We start from the raw sequence: 17,764 nt of genomic DNA, 5'->3' as shown, positions 1-17,764 counted from the left end.
GCCAGGGTTGGATCCCACTCTTGGTTTCTTCCCCTCTGCCAGACTGGTGTTGGTAACCTCCCTTGTGCACACCCAGGGGTCCTCTCTCAACTCCCTGGAGAGGTTCTTTTCTTTATTTGCGATAATTCACATTACACCACCGGTTGATGCTTTGCCCTGGGCAAAACTGCTCATGCCTCAGTTTCCCCTTACCCAGGGGAGCCCCGGGACTCACCCCATCTCCTGTTGCAGCTCCCACCTTTGACTATGGGGACATGCCATCTCCGCTGAGCGAGTCGGAGAGCACCATCACGGTACTGCTGCGGCCGGCGCAGGGCAGAGGGGCTCCCATCAGGTAGGTCGGGGCTGCGGGAGGGTGAGACCCCAAAACGGGCTGGCACAGCGAGGCCCAAGGAAGGGCACGACCGTTCATCTCAAAGCTGACCTGTGTCTGGCTCTCCCCAGCACCTATCAGGTGATTGTGGAGGAGGACCGGCCCAAGAAGCTGAAGCGGGAGCTGGGGGGGCAGGAGTGCTTCCCAGTGCCGCTCACCTTCGACGATGCCGTGTCCCGCGGCTCCGTGCACTACTTCGGGGCAGAGCTGCCTGCCAGCAGCCTCACCGAGGCCAAGCCCTTCACCGTGGGGGACAACCAGACCTACAGCGGCTACTGGAACCCACCCCTGGAGCCCAAGAAGGCCTATCTCATCTACTTCCAGGCCATGAGCAACCTCAAAGGGGTGAGTAGCCCTGGCCCCCTGCTCCAGCCAGGGGTTGGACCAGGTAAAGGCAGGCCTGGGGTCTGAGGATTGGTAAAAATGGGACTACTTTTAGGTCACCCTCTGGGTTCACACTTGATGTCCTGCTGGGGGGCAGTTAGTGCTCCAGGCCACCCTTATGGCATGTTGAGATGATGGGTGGGTGTCCTGTTCCAGCATCCCTGGGTGGTTACCACCTGGTAACCTCCCTTGTGCACACCCAGGGGTCCTCTCTCAGCTCCCTGGAGAGGTTCTTTTCTTTATTTGCAATAATTCACATTACACCACTGGTTGATGCTTTGCCCTGGGTAAAACTGCTCATGCCTCAGTTTCCCCTTACCCTGGGAGGTTACTTGGTGGCCTGTCCTCGTCTCTGTGGTGATGCTGGGGGTGGAGGAGCCTAATTTCCCCCACCCGCTGCAGTTCTGGCCAGGACACCAAGAAGCATCAGTGCAGGGGAGACCCCATTCCTGGGGCTGTTCCTGGCTTGGAGAAGGTCTGTTTGGGCAGCCAGAGCTGTGTGTCCTTGCTGGAACCCGGTGCTGGCAGGTTGGCCAGTCCCAGCTCCGGAGAACTGCTGGGAGCTCCCTGGCTGCCCTTCCCTCTGTGCTGCTGCCAGTTCCCTCTGCGGAGCTGCATCCCCTGGCCTGATCCCTCCAAGTCACCGGCAGGACCCCCCGGAGCCTCTGGGGACCCTTCTCGGCATCGCCTGCTCCGCAGCTGCTGTTCCACCCGCGGGGGCATCCTCATCCTGCCCATCTCTGTCCTGCTGGAAAGTGGAGTCCTTTTCTTTGCTCCGGGTCGTTCGCACCTCGCTGAGTTGTAATTTGAGCCGAAAGGGACAGGGAGGATCCTGGCTCTGGCTCGCTTGGCACCGCTGGATAATAATCGGTGGCTGATGCTGTGTTACATCTTTCCTGCTGGGAGGCAATGGATTTATCCCAGCTGCCATCAGATGTTGGAAAAACGCTGCATCGTAGCTGGGGTTTTTCATGGTTTTTGTGCCAGATGAAGCAAGAAGCAGGAGGAGGAAAAGCTGGAGATCCCAGAGGGAGCAGTGCTGTAGCTGCCCCTGGCCTGGGCATGTGGCATGGGCAGGTCTTGGGCCGAGGGTGGATGGAGCAGCATTGGTGCCTGGTGTCCAGAGAGACTGGAGGGTGCTTGGAGAAGATACTGCCAAATGGTGCTTTTTATTTTGCAACAGAAGTTGGATGCGTGGAAAACTGGAATATTTTATCTGAACCCATCCCTAAATTGCAAATGTTAAGACTGTTGGAGACTTGAGCTGGAACGTCATGGCAACCTTGGCAGCAGGTGCAGAGCACCAGGACTGGGGCTTGAAACTGACTGATGGAAGACAAACCCATGAAGCTCTCCGTGACAGCTTGGGAATTTTAGCTGTAGCTGGTGGCAGATTGGTGACATATGACTTGGCTGCATCTGCTGAGTCCTCCCATGCTCTTGAGCTTTGCCATCCCCTCTGTGCCAGTAGCAGTGGCTCTGGCTAAACCTAGGAAAGCTGAGGACAGATCATTCAGCGACATCTCTTGGGCTGTGGGGTCTCCAGGAGCTCTTTGGGCTCTACGGCACAAATCACCTGCAGGCTCCCTCAGTTTGGGGGCTGAAGCACGAGTGGAGCAGCTCTGTGCCCACCCAGTCTCGCTTGGGCAGGAGTGGGGAGCAGAGCTGCTGGGATGCTCATCCAGCACTGACCCCCCTTTTTACCTCTGTAGGAAACGCGGCTGAACTGTGTCCGGATCGCTCGCAAAGGTGAGCCCTCCCTTCCCCTGAGCCCCCGAGGCTGTGGCTTTGGCCCTACAGCTGCTCTGGCAGTCAGGGCCATGCTGGTGGGTTGGGACCAGTGTGTGATGGGTTATTCCAGCCCCACCCCACACTCTTTTGTTTCCCACTCTCTTTGGCATGTGGGGTTTTTCCCTTGATTGAATTTTCATTCTTAATGCTGTTACTGTGGTGGTGCTGGATGCTGAATCCAGAGATGGATGATCTTATGTGGAGTGTGATGAAAGGTGCACAAAGGGACTGTCTCAGCCCTTGGAATTAGGAAGAGGGACTTGTCTACAGTCATAGTGTGGCACTGCAGAGCCCTGTAGCATCTTGGTGGAATTATGTGTGTTCGTGGTGAAATAAGCATCCCATGGGATGAATCCCAGTGTTTTCATGTCTGATGCTGCCAATCCCCCTGGAGCAGAGTGTGGTGGGTGCTCACAGTACCCTTGTGCACCCACCCCTCCTGCCTGTCCTTGTCCCCTGGCAGCTGCCTGCAAAGAGAGCAAGCGTCCCCTGGAGGTGTCACAGCACTCGGAGGAGATGGGCCTGATCCTGGGGATCTGTGCTGGGGGGCTCATCGTCCTGATTATCCTGCTGGGAGCCATCATCATCGCCATTCGGAAAGGGTAAGGGCACCTGGGCTGCTGGCTGGTGCTTCATCCCTCCCTGCCTCCCTCCCTCCTTCCCTGCTCAGCGCTTCTCCACCACCCCAGCACTAACTGGTCACTGGTGGGGATTCAGCTGTGCTGGGCAGGCTCCAGATGCTCCCTCGAGCTGTGTCTCTGTGTGCCTGTGCATCCCACTGGACACAGAGCCGCTGTGCTCCATGACACCAGGCATGGCAAGGGACACTGGGAACCAAGCAGCGAAGTTCTGGGGATGTCCCTTTCCCCTCTGCAGCTTGGTTCCACTGTCCCTCTTCCCCATATTTTTTGGTCTTTTGCCTCTTTTCCTGCTGCTTCTTGGCTTTGTGCTGCTTTGGTGATCCTGCACGGCTGGAAACGCTTCTGGCCTGTGCCCCAGCCCTGCACCGGTGCTGAGCCCAGCTCTTCCCTGCCAGCAGCAGCCACAGGACCCCAGGGTGTGCAGCCCTGCGCCCCCAGCCCAAAATTACAAAAATCAGCTTAATCTACACTGAGATGTTGCCTCTGGGCTTCCCTGTTGCCTTGGCCAGGCCAGCATGAGCACATCCAGCATGGATGTGGCCGTGGCAGTCATGGTGGGCTTTTGCTGGGGGAGCTCAGGGGGTGAGAGGGAGGGCGGTGAGGGCTTTTTGGGACACTCATCCCTGGGAGCACTGAGGAAGCGGCTGCTGCTTTTCACATGGATGCAATGCCCTGGAAAAGTGGCTTCTTCCGTGCAGGGCTCGAGGCAGTGCTGGGCTGGGGGGGGGGCGGCTCTCAGAACTGGGATAAAGGACAGCAATTAAACACGGGGCTTGGGAGGATGGAGCAAAGTAGGTGAACAGCCAGAGGGAGAGAAAAACAGCAGGGCAGAGCCTCGGCCCTGTAAATCTGCAAAGCTCTTTATGGCTCTGTGTGCCCTGGAAGGATCCTTGCAGATTTATGCTGCTGGAAGAGGGGGGCTGCAGCATCCCTGCACACTTCAAGGTGTAGGGCTGGCTTGTGGCTCCATTGGAACCTTCCCTGATGGAGCAAATGACAGCAATGCTGATGTGTTTTGGGGAGTGGTGCTGTGGGTGGGATGTTGTGAGTGTGGCTGCTGCATTCCCATTGCCAGTGCTGCGGGAACAGGAGGAGGAGGAGCAGCATCCCAGGATGAACCTGTTGACGGATAAACCAGAGCCACAAATTAGATCTGGTGCTGAGAGCCCTGAATTTGGGGCTGTTGAGAAGCTGGGATGAGCTAACAAATCTTCTCCGGTGTGCTTTGCCATTGGAGAAACACTGATGTGGTGGAATGGAAATGCAGCCTTGGAATACATTTTATCTCTAGTAAATGGCACACTGGGAATGTGACATTCCAACCCCATCTCCCCCTCTGGGCCCCAACCAGCAGCCTGGGGGAAATCCCTACATTTGGGACATCCTTGTTGTTCACTCTTAAAAAATATGGAATAATCCCTTGGGCAGCGGTGCTGTGGACACCCACCACAAGTGTGGTCACGCTGAGAGCTGGTGCTTGTGCTCTCCTATTGGGATGCTGGCTCCTGCCCAGAGTAAGTAACCTGTGGGTGCCACAGGGGAGCCTGATTCCTTTATGGTGCATTGAATTTTCTGGCAGCTGACTTGCCCTGTAACCTCCCTTCCCAATGCTGGAGAAGAGGTGCTTATGCAATTTCTGCCGTTCTCTTTGCACGCTTGCCAGGAGGAACTACTATTCTTACTCCTATTACCCGTAAGTAATTGTCATTCTCCTGCTCTTCCCTCCTCCTGGCCGCCCCCTTCACCCTGCTGCTCCAACAAGTCCTTATCTCTGCCAAGTGCATTTTAAGGGTCTGTTTGGATCAGGGAAAATAATGCTGCCAAGCTTGTTAGAGACAGAAGGCAGTGTAAAGGGGAAGGGTCAGCGACTCTGAGTTGAATTCTGGATTTTAGCGGTTCCTTGCAGTGTTCCAGCCCCACCACGATGCTGACATGGGCTCAGATCTCCTGTTCATCTTTCTGGTTTAATCACTGCTCTGACTTCAGAGCCTGATGTTGCCTCTCAAAAACATTCCTTCAGGTTTCTTTGCCTAAAGGATTTGAATTTGGGGTGTGAGGTTCTGTCCCAGTTCTCACTGGGAGTTCCCAGCATCTTCATTAGGTGCCTAAAGAGACCCTGCATGGTGGGAAAAGCCTCTGCAGTGGATGCTGAGCACAGGTTTACTCTGGGAGGTCCAGCCCATCCCTTGGGATGGATTTGGCCCCTGACATGGCTTTAAAATCACAGAATGGTTTGGCTTGGAAGGGTCCTTAAAGCTGATCTTATTCCAACCCTTGCCATGGGCAGGGGCTCCTTCCATGAGACCGGGGGTCATGGCTGGAGGAGTGGGGCTGGATAGGGCTGGGGCAGATCCATGCCATGGGAGATGGCTGGAGAGAGCCTTTGCACACGGAGCGCTCCTGGCTGTCCTAGGGCAGGGGACAGCAGGGGACATCGAGGGTGAGCAGCTGGAGTTGCTGCAGCCAGTGAGGGATGCTGCACATGTGGCTGTGACCAGCTTGGGACAGCAGAGCACCAAAGCATGATGACCTCACTGCTGCAAATAATCCATCCTGCTCCCTGGAATAATCCACACCCAGGAGCTTTGAGGGGACCTTCGAGCACCTGATGGTGAGCCCTGCCCACTTCTGCTCCTCCCCGCTGCAGGAAACCGGTGAATATGACCAAAGCCACCATAAACTACCGGCACGAGAAGACGCAGATGATGAGCGCCATCGACAGGAGCTTCACCGACCAGAGCACCCTGCAGGAGGACGAGCGCCTGGGGCTGTCCTTCATGGACACCCACGGCTACGGAAACAGAGGTGAGGGTGGGGACCCTGGCATCTCCTGTTCTCCTTCCACAGCTGTGGAAACAGAGGTGAGGCCGCTAACCCAGCAACCCCCTGTTCCCATCCCACAGCTGTGGCAACCAAGGTAAGGATGGGGACCCTGGCATCTCCCTGCTTCCTTCCAGCCACAGCAAAGGTGCCCAATAACTCCAAAATATCACAGGAACAGCCTGCCAGAGCTCAAGGAGCGTTTGGACAACGCTCCCAGGCACAGGGTGAGATTGTTAGGGTGTCTGTGCAGGGCCAGGAGTTGGAGTCAGTCCCTGTGGGTCCCTTCCAACTCAGGGTATTCTGTGATTCTGTTGAAGGCTTAGTGTTACAGCTACTTTAGACTGACATGTGTGGAGTAGCAGGCTCTTCCCTGCCCTCTGTAAATCTCCAAGGGCATCCATTGGTGTTGGAGCATTTGCTGCCATGCAGGCTGTGCTGAATGGGAAGCTCTTGTGGGGAGCTGGGTCTCTATCTTCTCATGGAGATCTGTGCTTGTGGCTGGGCAGGCTGAGGCCATTTGTGGGCTCAGGATCCAGCTGCAGCCCCCTGGAACGGTGAATCCCACCTCCTGGCTTACACTGAGGTTGGAAGCTTTCCCCCAGCCTTTCCCACACAGCCTGGGCTTAGAAGGGTTAAAGAGCCCCTGCACTCACATCAGAGGGAGACTGATAACTTCACACCCACTGGAGGATGTATCTCCATGCTGATTTAGTTGTAAAATAACTCTTTGGATGCCCCAGTTTCAGCCATATGCTAATAACATCTGTTACAGTAACTGCAAGATGCTGCCTGCACGCTGCTCTTCCGCACCGGCTGTGGGATTAATGTGCTTCCTGCCATTGTCTCATGGATCATTAAAGCCCAGAGGGCAAACTTTTCCTCCTCTGAATACACAGAGTTAGGTTAGGTGTATTTTTTCTTTGGTTGCTGTGCTTGAAACTCAAAGGCTGGGGAGGCTGAGCTGGGGAGCTCGGGCTGCCTGCCATGGCTGGGAGAGTCTCCATTGCCTGCAAACATTCTTAATTAACAAAAGGAAATGAATGACTTGGTGACTGGTTGGTGGCTGTTCCCGCCCATGCTTCAGTTTCTGTGCATTTAAAAGAAAGTCACAAATCCTCATGGAAACCCAAGTGATTCCTCAGCGTGTGGCTGTGACAGCACTTAGCAAATGCCAGCAATTTGATTAGCAATTGATTAATTTCTCATTAATCCCAGCAGCTGATAAGCCCATTGGTCAGGACATGGGGTGTGGAGGCACTCTCCTGTGTTGTCCTGTTGGTTCCTGTTGCCAGAGGGCAGGGTTAGATGGGATATTGGGAAGGAATTCCCTGTTGGGGAGGGGCTGAGGCCCTGGCACAGGATGCCCAGAGCAGCTGTGGCTGCCCCTGGATCCCTGAAAGTGCCCAAGGCCAGGTTGGACAGGGCAGAGAGCAGCCTGGGGACAGTGGATGGTGTCCCTGCTCATGGCATGGGGTGGCACTGGATGGACTTTAAGGTTCCTTCCAACCCAAACCATTCCATGGGTCTCTGCGTGCCCATCTCTGGGAGTAGTGCAGAACATCAGGGTTTGTACAAACCCAGATTTTGGGATCTGGTGTGGGAGCTTTCCCTGACAAAGACAGGTGAGATCTTAGCCTGGCTCTGCTGGTAAGGACACAGCAAAGGCATAAACCAGGTAAATACTGCACAAACTCCATCAAACAGCAGCGAGCTCCATTTGTGGCAGCGTGGGGAATCCAGTGCCGGTCTCTTAGCAGTGAGGAAAATGAACTGATAAACTGTGCTGGAGACTTTGGCAAGGTGATTTTTCAGCTCAGGATCTTGTGTGCATATTTGGGCATGGAGTTCTTGCTTGTCTGCATGAGAGCTCATTGTTCCAGCTAAGGGGAAATGAGGTTATTACCCCCTCACAGCCTTGCCTCCTGATTTCTAATGGATCTGCTGGGGTCCTAAAAGGCTGTGCTGGGCATTTTGGCTTTGTGGTGTAGGAAGAGCTGCAGAGAGCACGAGGGGTGGGAGTGGGACCAGTCCTCTGGTGGTCCCCAGAGAGGGCCTGCAGCACCAGCATCTCCTGGGGATGTTTCCCACACCCCTCTGCGGACGTGAGGAGGTGATGGAGACGCAGCCCCAGGTTTTGCTGCCCTGATGGGCTCTGGTTGTCCGTCCCTTGTGCAGGTGACCAGCGCAGCAGCGTGGTGAATGAGTCCAGCAGCCTCCTGGGGGGCTCCCCGCGGCGCCAGTGCGGCCGCAAGGGCTCCCCGTACCACACCGGGCAGCTGCACCCGGCCGTGCGCGTGGCCGACCTCCTGCAGCACATCAACCAGATGAAGACAGCGGAGGGCTACGGCTTCAAGCAGGAATACGAGGTGAGGACAGCTTGTGCCAGTGTCTCAGGGCGAGCGGGAGGTCGGATGAAGAGGGGGAGGTGGGTGGGATTTGTGTGCAAGGAGAAGATGCTCCGGGTCTGGAGCTGTGGATGGGAGCTGGAGCTCACGCTCTGGGCTGGCGTCAGCGTGGGGGGATTCCCTGAGTCTGGATTGAATGGCTGCTGCAGGCAGCTCTGGATTATTTGTCAGCTTGAGCAGATCCCCGAGATTGGCCAAACCAGCCCGGCGAGCCCTGTCTGCAGTGCATCATCCAAGCTCACCTGCAAGGGCCAGGGCTGCTCCTCCTTTCCCTTTCTCTCCCCTGGGCACCACCATGTCACCTTCTGCTCTCAAGCACACTTGGCCTGTGAAAAGCATGGCCATAGCCCAAGGACAAGCAAATCCTCTGCAATCTGGCAGCTCCAAGACCATGAAGACTCTGGGGAGAGGATGCTGGGGAGGTTGATGCAGAGGAGGGAGTTTTCGTTCCCAAGAGTTGTTGGCAGCATCATGTCCATCCCAGCTGGCCGGGTCAGAGCACTCGTAACAGAGCAGGTTGTTTCACAAGCCTCTGCCTCAGCACAGCCAGTGGGGTCATTTCCTAACTCCTTGGTGTCCCACAGGTCTAGAGATTGAAATTTCCCAGTGAAATTACTGTTTAATGCTCAGCTGTTCCAGAAACAGGAGCTCTCCCCGCCTTTCACACATTGGACAAACCAGGGCTTGCAATAAGCATTAGTGCTCCTTGAAAAGCTGCTGTATGTTCTTAGAACTAGTCATTTGAAAGCACTCTGATATTATGGGAGGGGAGAAAACATGTAATTTCCTTCCACTTTCCCCCTCTTACGCCAATCTATGAATGTCAGTGTTATTACACACAAACCTGTTCTGTGCTAGGGAGAGAAAGGAGCTGGGGAGGTTTAGGAAAAAAAAAAGCTACAACCAACCCTGGGGAAAAAAAACCAGGCAGTCTGTAATTTGCTGGCAAATGGACCATTTTGTGGATGCGACAGGAGTGTGTGGCTGGCAGAGTGTGGAGGTGGAGTTGGGGCTGCAGGAGCCAGGTGTTGGGGTGGAGGGACCATCCTGTCTGTCATGCTCCCCAGGGAGCTTTTGGGGTTGGGGGGCCCCCACAGTCTGCCCTCAGCTGGAGATGTCCATCCTTTCCTTACAGAGTTTCTTTGAAGGCTGGGATGCTTCGAAGAAGAAAGACAAGACCAAAGGGAGACAGGATCATGTGTCCACATGTGAGTGCCTTTAGCAAAAGCTTAGACACCTCAAACAGCTTCAGAATCCTGCATTCTGCAGATTCCTGGGCCAGAGGAAGTGCCTGGGATGCCCTGGTGGGTGACCAGGCAGTGATGGTTCTGTGTTCCCTTTCCCCAGATGACCGTCACCGCGTCAAGCTGCACCCGCTGCTGGGGGACCCCAACTCCGACTACATCAACGCCAACTACATCGACGTAAGTGGGGACAGGGCCTGTGTCCTTGGGGCTCTGGGCTGCAGCAGGAGCTTCCTGTGGAATCTCAGGGTCTGTCCAGCAGCATTTGAAGGAGTTTGCACAGCCCAAGGTGGGCTGGTCAGTGCATCCGTGGAACACACTGCCTGATTTGTGTTCATCAGTAGTTTCTACTCATTGCATCTCTTCCTGCTCTGCTCTGTCTCTTCTTTCTCATTCCCTCACTGCTTTTTTCTCCTCTTCCCCCTCACCTGCTTGTGTGGCTGTGGATCTCCCTCTCCCTGGGTGGGGGATGCAGAGGTTGAGAGGACCAAGGGACCATCTGGGGCTCACACTGGGGTACCCCTCGATCCTGCTGGTGTGTGTGAATCTGGCCAGAGCCCAGCCTTGGAGTCCTCTGAGAGCAGTATCCTCAAGAGCAATGTCCCCTGTCAGCTCCAGTGATGCTGAGACCGAGGCAGGTGCAGAAAGGAAGCAGCAGCAAATCCCTCCCTTCCCTCCTGCCCAGCGGGTGTTGTCTGTCAGTGATGGCCTGATCCCCGTGCCCAAGCAGTGTCCCTCAGTGTCCCTTCTGCCCTGTCTCTCCATGGCCTGCTCTGGGGCGGGCGCTCTAACCCCTCTCTGCTCTGTGCCTCACTAATATCTCTGATCTTTTTCTCTCAAACCTGTGTCCCAACGGGATCGTTAAGATTCGGATTAACCGAGAAGTAAGTAGACTGTTGCTCCTCTCCTCCCTTCTCTGCTCCCACCTCCTGCTAGGCCTTGCCCTGGGGAGTGTGGTCTAAATACCATCAGGGAGAGGCAGGCTGGGAAAATGTGTCCATGAACTTGGGAATGGGAAAGCAAGGTCTGTGTGGCGCTGGGGCATGGAAAGCAGGGCCTGTGTGCTCAGAGAAGGGGTTGAATTTGACCCACAAAAATCCCCTGTGAAAAGACCCATGGGGGATGGAGAAGCCACTGTCACCTCCCATGCGTGTGGTGTGGTTTAACTCTGCTGGACCCACGGCCAGGGTGTGAGACACCAGGCTCACAGTCCCTCTGGCAGAAGCCTGGCTGCAATGTGCTCTTTGGCATGTCCCTGTTAAGGGCTGAGCAGCTGGGATGAAGGAGGGGAGTGGGGCTGTCTCAGCACTGGGCGGCTGCTCCGGAGTCGGGGGGTCACTAATGGGGCTCTCCTGGCAGTGCTGTGGTGGCAGCTGGAGTGGAGCTCGCGGATCCCTTAAGGTGCTGATAAAGGATTTTGGTGCAGACCAGGGGTGCAGGTTTGGCATTACATGAGCCTCTTGTGGGGTTCAGGAGATGCGCCTTCCCAGGACAGGGTGTACTGAGTGCAGGATGGCTGCTGAACTTCCTCCTCCTCCTGCAGTGGATTGCAGAACCTGGCCCAGTGGCTGTGGGGAATTTCTACCAGTTGGATCACTGGGAAATGTCTAAGGGTCTGTGCCCCAGCTTGGGACTGATGTCTCTGATTCCCTTGCAGGGCTACCACAGGTCCAACCACTTCATAGCCACACAAGGTGAGTCGTGCCCTGCCCTCTCAGCCAGTGGTTCCTCAGCTCGTGATGTAGCAGAAAGGTTTTGTTCCTGGTGGGATTAAACCTTGCAGGAGCAGGAAAGGAAGGGACGGGGCCAATGTGGAGCAGCTCCCACCCCTCCTGCCTCCCCTTGGCACTGCACAGCCCTGGGGAAAAGGGCTCTGAGGTGTTTGTGCCTCAGAGACAGGAGGGGGGAGATGGTGACATCGGACCACTGCCAGGGCTGGGTAATGCTTGTGGTGCCCATCCATCCATGGGGGCTTTTACCGTGTCCCACAGGGCCCAAGCAGGAGATGGTGTATGACTTCTGGCGCATGGTGTGGCAGGAACACTGTTCCAGCATCGTGATGATCACCAAGCTGGTGGAGGTGGGCCGGGTAAGCATCCCATCCCCATCCCATCCCTCTGGGCTCCAGCTCTGCTGGAAGCCACCTCCACAGATCCCAACCCCCATCCTGTGCTCTCCTTGCAGGTGAAATGCTCCAAGTACTGGCCAGATGACTCTGAGATGTATGGGGACATCAAGATCACCCTGGTGGAGTCAGAGACATTGGCTGAGTACGCTGTGCGCACCTTCGCCCTCGAGAGGGTACGGCCCTGCCCCTGCCCAACCCTGCCTCAGGGAGAGGCCCCCCTCGGGCACTTCTCACTCTCCACAGCTTGGCATTTAGGAGTATCCTGTTTATTTAGCCCAGTATGGGGTCACCAGTCGCTCCTTCTTTTGCCTTTTCCCTGGCTCTGCACCCTGTGCTGGGCAAGTGGCTCAGTCCCACCTACGTCTGGACAGTGAATGAGTGTTTAATTTTCGTGTGAGTGTGGTGGGGGTGAGGGATGCATTCCTCTCCTCTGGGCTGGAGGTGTAGCCATCACTCTGCAGCACGGTAACTGGAGATGGAGCCAGCGCAATTTACCCCTTAATCTGCAGGAATGTCAAATTACTGTCTGGTTATGGGGCAGGGAGACCTGAGTCTGTGCAGCCTCCTCCTTTTTCTCCTTGTGGTTTTTAACCCTCTTGCAGCCAAGAGGGGAGAGCTATGGGGCCGCCCAAGTGTGTGGCTGCTGTGTGGTCCATCTGCCTGGATACTGAGCTGGCATAATCATGGATTCCTGAAAGTACCAACTGTTTGAGTGACCTTTCCCTCTCATCCTTCCCTTGCAGCGGGGTTACTCGGCCCGGCACGAGGTGAAGCAGTTCCATTTCATGTCGTGGCCCGAGCACGGTGTCCCCTACCACGCCACAGGGCTGCTGGCCTTCATCCGCAGGGTGAAGGCATCCACGCCGCCCGACGCCGGCCCCATCGTCATCCACTGCAGGTGCGCGCAGGGCTCGTGGAACCGCTGGGGTGCAGGGGACGTTAAAGCTCATCCCTCTGCCACGGGCAGGGACATCTTCCACTAGTCCCGATTCCTCCAAGCCCTGTCCAACCTGGCCTTGGCATCCCTCTGCGATGGCATCTGTCTGCAATGTCACCAGTGGGCTGGTGGCAGCAGGGAGGAGGGGGCTGGGGCTGGTCCAGGGGGACAAGCAGGGAGCAGCACAGTTTTGGGGCTGCCCCAGCCGGTTACTGGTGACACAGCTCTGTCCCAATAGGCAAGGATGAAATGGCAGTGGGCAGCTTGACCGCTGCTGATGGTCAGGAGATGGGGTCTGGCTGAAGGGAGAGACGGGGGGCCAGCAGGACAGCCCCATTCCCAGGGTTACCCACAGGGCTGTCCCTGCAGGGCTTGGCCACTGGAGCTGGGAGGACACGAGTGACACATCTGAGCAGCTTTGGTGGCTCTCTGTGCCCTGAGCAGGCATTCTCACATGATGGGCTAATGGCTTTTCCTCCACTGGGCAAACCAGGAGAAGCTGATGAGTGGGAGGGCTTCTTTTATTTTTCATTTGATTTCTCCCTCATCAGCGTTCATTCACCAGCCAGTGTGATTAGTGCCCATAGCCTGTAATCACTGATAATCACGACAAGTGATTCATCAGCCCAAGAAACTAGTATTTCACTGGAAAAGACTCTATAGGAAAGGGGCAGGGGTGTGGTTCTGTTCCTGACACATCGTGGGGGTGGTCAGGGCACGGTAGGTCTTTCAGTATGATTCCAGCCGTGCCAGGGCCTGGGATGTCACCACCGCAGGGCTGGCTCTGAGCATCCTGCTGGGCTCAGCCTTACCCTGAAGCTCTTCCCTGGGGCATTCAGACCTGCTCATGCCAGGGGAGCCTCCCTGCTCTCCCAGAGCTCAGAGCTGAGCCCTCCTTGATGCTTTCGGGCTGGGATCCCAGAGGACTGTTGCACTTAAACGGTTTAGTTGACAGTTTTGTTGCAAAAACTGTGTGTTCTGCTGTCTTAAATCAAAAACTAACTTCATACAGGGGTGCTCACTCACAGCCTGACCATTGCACAGCCCTGGGGCTGCAGCAGGGGTGTTTGGGCAGGTTTGAGGCTAAACCAGGCTCTGGAGGTGCGTGGGGGCCAGCCCTGCGGGGTTGCCTGGTACAGGATCTGTGTGTTGAGCCCTTGCCCACGGAGACCTTGCTCGGTGCCCAGCAGCCTTTCGGGCTGTGTGTGGATGTTGGCCCACACTGGTAATGTGTTTGCTCTTTTCCCCTCCGTCCCCAGCGCTGGCACGGGGAGGACTGGCTGTTACATCGTCCTGGATGTGATGTTGGACATGGCCGAGTGTGAGGGCGTCGTGGACATCTACAACTGCGTGAAGACCCTCTGCTCACGGAGGATCAACATGATACAGACGGAGGTGAGTGGGCGTCGGGCACAGCCGGACACGCGTGGGACTGCTGTCGCCAGCCAGCTCTGGAGGCTCAGCCCTGGCCCCTGTCCTCCCCAAAGGAGCAGTACATCTTCATCCATGACGCCATCCTGGAGGCCTGTCTGTGTGGGGAGACCAGCATCCCCGCCAGCGAGTTCAAGCCCACCTACAAGGAGATGGTAAGGATAGAGCCACAGAGCAACTCCTCGCAGCTGCGGGAGGAGTTCCAGGTGAGTGTCCCAAAACCTCTGCAGCTCCTCCTTGTCCTCACCCTCCCGGTGCCCAGCCCTGCTGGGACCAGGCAGGGCTTTGAGGGGGACCCGTGTACCCGCAGACGCTGAACTCGGTGACCCCACACCTGGACGTGGAGGAGTGCAGCATCGCGCTCCTGCCCCGCAACCGGGAGCGCAACCGCAGCATGGACGTCCTGCCGCCCGACCGATGCCTTCCCTTCCTCATCTCTGTGGATGGAGACAGCAACAACTACATCAACGCGGCCTTAACTGACGTGAGTGCTCCGTGGGGAGGGAAGGAGCTGCTTCCTGTGGGCTTGGGCGACTTTTCGTGGCAAAACTCGGCTGGGTTTGGATTTATGGTCTCGTTTTGCACAAGGGCAGGAAGGCTCACAGCAGCTGTGTGCAGGGGAGGGAAGGATTGGGACTGGTGTACTGGAGTCCTGCACCCTTCTGTTGTTTGGTAGCACCCTGCAAGAGCCAGGCACTGAGGGACTTCAGGATTTTACAGTGACGGTAGAGCAGGGGAGGGAAAAGGAAGCTTTTAGGGGGGTTGGTAGCATTAACCCCCCCTTGTGCTGCCAGCCCCCCTGTGATCCTCCTACCCCTCCTCCTGATGCAACTGGGGGTGCTCTGAACTGCTCCCAGAGCTGCAATGCATCCCCCTGGTGCAGTCAGAAAGGACCCCGTGGTGACAAAGCTATCTCCTAGTGGCTGATGATCACAAAGCAGAGCAGAGGATGCCGCAGGCTCCAAGCCCACGCTCTCGGATGGGGTCATTCATCACCAGCCCCACTTCCCTTGCCTTGAAATGCTTTGCATGGGCAGCACGGAGCCCCCCACGCCTCAGGCATCTTCCCCAGACCGTCCTGGTCACAGCTGGGCGCTGGCACCAGGCTGAGCCTTATGTTTTCCATGCTGTGGGTGATTTATCCCGCTGAATCTCTGTGCAGATCCCATCTCCCTAATTCCTGCTCCACAGAAAAAGCAGTTTGTAATGCAGTGGGCTGCTGGTGGTGCGGAGTGGCTCTCATAGCTCTGCAGTGGGATGGGAATTTTGTTTCCAGCTTGCTTGCTGTTTGCATATCCATTTTATCTTTATGCATCACTGAGCCTCCCTTAATCTCTGCTAAAGGGTCAGTGAATGAAATATTTTTTTATAGACAGACAAAGCCCTTTGGATGAAATTCTTGCTGAAGGGATAAAACCTATTTCCCTCTTTGGGTTAAAAAAAAAAAAAAGTCTCATTCTCTTTAAGTGCCAAAGTGGTTTGCTCAGTCAGTCTGTCCATCTGTCAGACCAGCTTGGCCTGTGCCACCCATCACCGGTGCTGGTGCCAGTGGAGCCATACCCTGCTCCACACCCTGCTGTCACTTACACCTGTGCCAAAGAGGAGAGTGCCAAGGCAAGGTTGGGCAGCACCTGGGGAAATCTCTTCCCCCTTCTGCTCTCATGCCCCTCCTTGAGGGTGGAAAGCTCTTGCTGAGTGCTGGGGTCTCGCTGCTGCCCGTGCACAGGGGAATGGTTCAATAAGGGCATTTCTGTGAGCTCAGTCAGGAGGTTCTGCAGCAGGCAGAGCAACCCCCATTAGCAAAGAGCTGCGCTGATCCTGTGTCTGAGGCTTGAGCCAAACTGTGTTAATGTGAGTGTGCCTGATGCAGTGTTGAGCTCAGCTGTCCCTTGGCAAACCAGCAGCAGGATGACCAAGGGGATGGATCTTGTTCAAAGCACAAACCAAAGATACAGTAATTTCCTTCTCTCCCACTTCCTTCTTGCAGTCTGTGGATTATTTTTGTTGGGGTTTTCTTTTCTCCCCACAAAAGAAAAAATTGAGCCCAAGTCAGTGGTGCTGCTCCCAGTGCCTGCTGGTGGGGTGATGCTTCCAGTCAGGGCCAGGGTGCAGAGCTGGGGTTTGGGGTCTTCTGGGAGCCACAGCTTCTGCTTGTTCTTAGCTCAAAGGTGGCATCTTTTCCCTAATTATTTATGCAAAATACTCCTTCCTGTGAGAGGAAATTGTAGGTGTTTTCATGCTGCCTAAGGGCAGGGATCACTTGGATCTCCTCATCACCAGGGCACGGGGGACTGAGGCTTGCCAGGGAGACCAGCTCTGCTCAGGCGTGGTTTTGGTCCCACTCTTCTGGTTTGGAGTGTGGCAACCATGGCTCCAGTGTCACCACCGTGTCCTTACTGGTGCTCATCTTTCCTCTCTGCAGAGCTACACCAAGAGCGCTGCCTTCATCGTCACCCTGCACCCGCTGCAGAACACCACCACCGACTTCTGGCGGCTGGTGTACGACTACGGCTGCACCTCCATCGTCATGCTCAACCAGCTCAACCAGTCCAACTCTGCCTGGGTGAGTGCTGCTGCCCCACAGCTGGCGTTGTCCTGCTCTGTCCCCACAGCCCTGAAAGCGCTGCGGCCCCTTGCCTTGCTCACTCAGCATTTCTCCTCTGCAAGGGACTTGGGACTGTCTGCAGCACTCAGGATTTGTGCCCTGTAAGCACAAGGCCAGCCAGTTGGAGCCAAAGAGGCATTGAGCAGCAACCCAGCCTGGGTGCATGGCGTTGGTGTTGCACTGAGGTTGCGTTGGCATAGTGCTGGCACTGGTATTGTGTTGGCATTGCATTGGTGTTGGTGTAGCGTTGGCATTAAATTGCCATTGGCGTTGTGTTGGCGTTGCATTGGTGTTGACATTGCAGTGGTATTGCGGTGATGTTGCCTTGGCTTTGAGTTGGCATTGGCATTAAATTGGCATTGGTGTTGCATTGGTGTTGACGTTGCTCCAACAGGTCCATGTCCCCCAAGCTGGAGGAGCTCTGCAGGTGGGGTCTCACCTGAGCAGGGCAGAGGGACAGAATCTGTTCCCTTCCCTCTGCCATTTTTCCTCATTACTCAGCCCTGCTTGAGTCTGTTCTTCAGGGATGTCTGGGTTACAATATTTAGCTGGATCCTAAATGTTTACTGGTGTAAGACCAACAGGTAATAAATCAACCTTTCCAGCAGGCAGCTCTGAAAGGTGACTTTGAGGGTACAGCCCTCACTTGAACTATGCCTTGCCAAGGGAAGTTTTAATATCCAAATTATAGTTCTGAGTCTGGAAGGCTCAGAGATCTCGGAGATTTATAGCCCCTATTAATAACCAATTATTCCTGAGACACGTTTGCCGTGCAGTTGGGCCCAGGCTGTGGCTGACCTGCGTTGCTAAATGCCCTGTGAAAGTGTGGTGACAAACATCATATATTTTGTGTCGGTGCTGGTTTCCCAGCTGTCACACTGTGAAAACAATCTCACCCATGCTCCAGGGACTGAGCTATCCATCAGTGCCATGACGGGCACAGGGAGGGGGACTTGCTCCCCAGAGATGCAGGCTGGGATTGCTTTGGCTGGGTAGGATGTC

General features: G+C 55.7%; 1 protein-coding gene across 4 annotated transcripts in view; it reads left to right on the top strand.

The window, feature by feature from the left end:
• PTPRU (protein tyrosine phosphatase receptor type U) overlaps positions 1–17,764 on the top strand; it is a 56,754-nt gene that overhangs the window by 29,745 nt on the left and 9,245 nt on the right. Inside the window, exons 11-28 of one of the 4 annotated variants that reach the window (XM_040086047.2) lie at positions 232–334; positions 445–718; positions 2,470–2,506; positions 3,012–3,150; positions 4,853–4,882; positions 5,837–5,994; positions 8,188–8,378; positions 9,553–9,625; positions 9,765–9,841; positions 10,528–10,545; positions 11,319–11,355; positions 11,653–11,750; positions 11,846–11,962; positions 12,533–12,687; positions 13,986–14,121; positions 14,214–14,363; positions 14,468–14,641; positions 16,580–16,720. In XM_040086047.2, coding sequence (XP_039941981.1) covers positions 232–334; positions 445–718; positions 2,470–2,506; positions 3,012–3,150; positions 4,853–4,882; positions 5,837–5,994; positions 8,188–8,378; positions 9,553–9,625; positions 9,765–9,841; positions 10,528–10,545; positions 11,319–11,355; positions 11,653–11,750; positions 11,846–11,962; positions 12,533–12,687; positions 13,986–14,121; positions 14,214–14,363; positions 14,468–14,641; positions 16,580–16,720 — 2,108 coding nt within the window. The remainder of the gene's footprint in view (positions 1–231; positions 335–444; positions 719–2,469; positions 2,507–3,011; positions 3,151–4,852; positions 4,883–5,836; positions 5,995–8,187; positions 8,379–9,552; positions 9,626–9,764; positions 9,842–10,527; positions 10,546–11,318; positions 11,356–11,652; positions 11,751–11,845; positions 11,963–12,532; positions 12,688–13,985; positions 14,122–14,213; positions 14,364–14,467; positions 14,642–16,579; positions 16,721–17,764) is intronic. The other 3 variants (XM_040086049.2, XM_040086048.2, XM_040086050.2) reach the window with 3 other exon arrangements.

The sequence above is a fragment of the Hirundo rustica genome, chromosome 25, assembly GCF_015227805.2.
Source record: "Hirundo rustica isolate bHirRus1 chromosome 25, bHirRus1.pri.v3, whole genome shotgun sequence".
Lineage (NCBI taxonomy): Eukaryota > Metazoa > Chordata > Aves > Passeriformes > Hirundinidae > Hirundo > Hirundo rustica.
The sequence above is the reverse complement of the archived record's forward strand: the minus strand, read 5'-3'. Positions and strand labels throughout refer to the sequence as shown.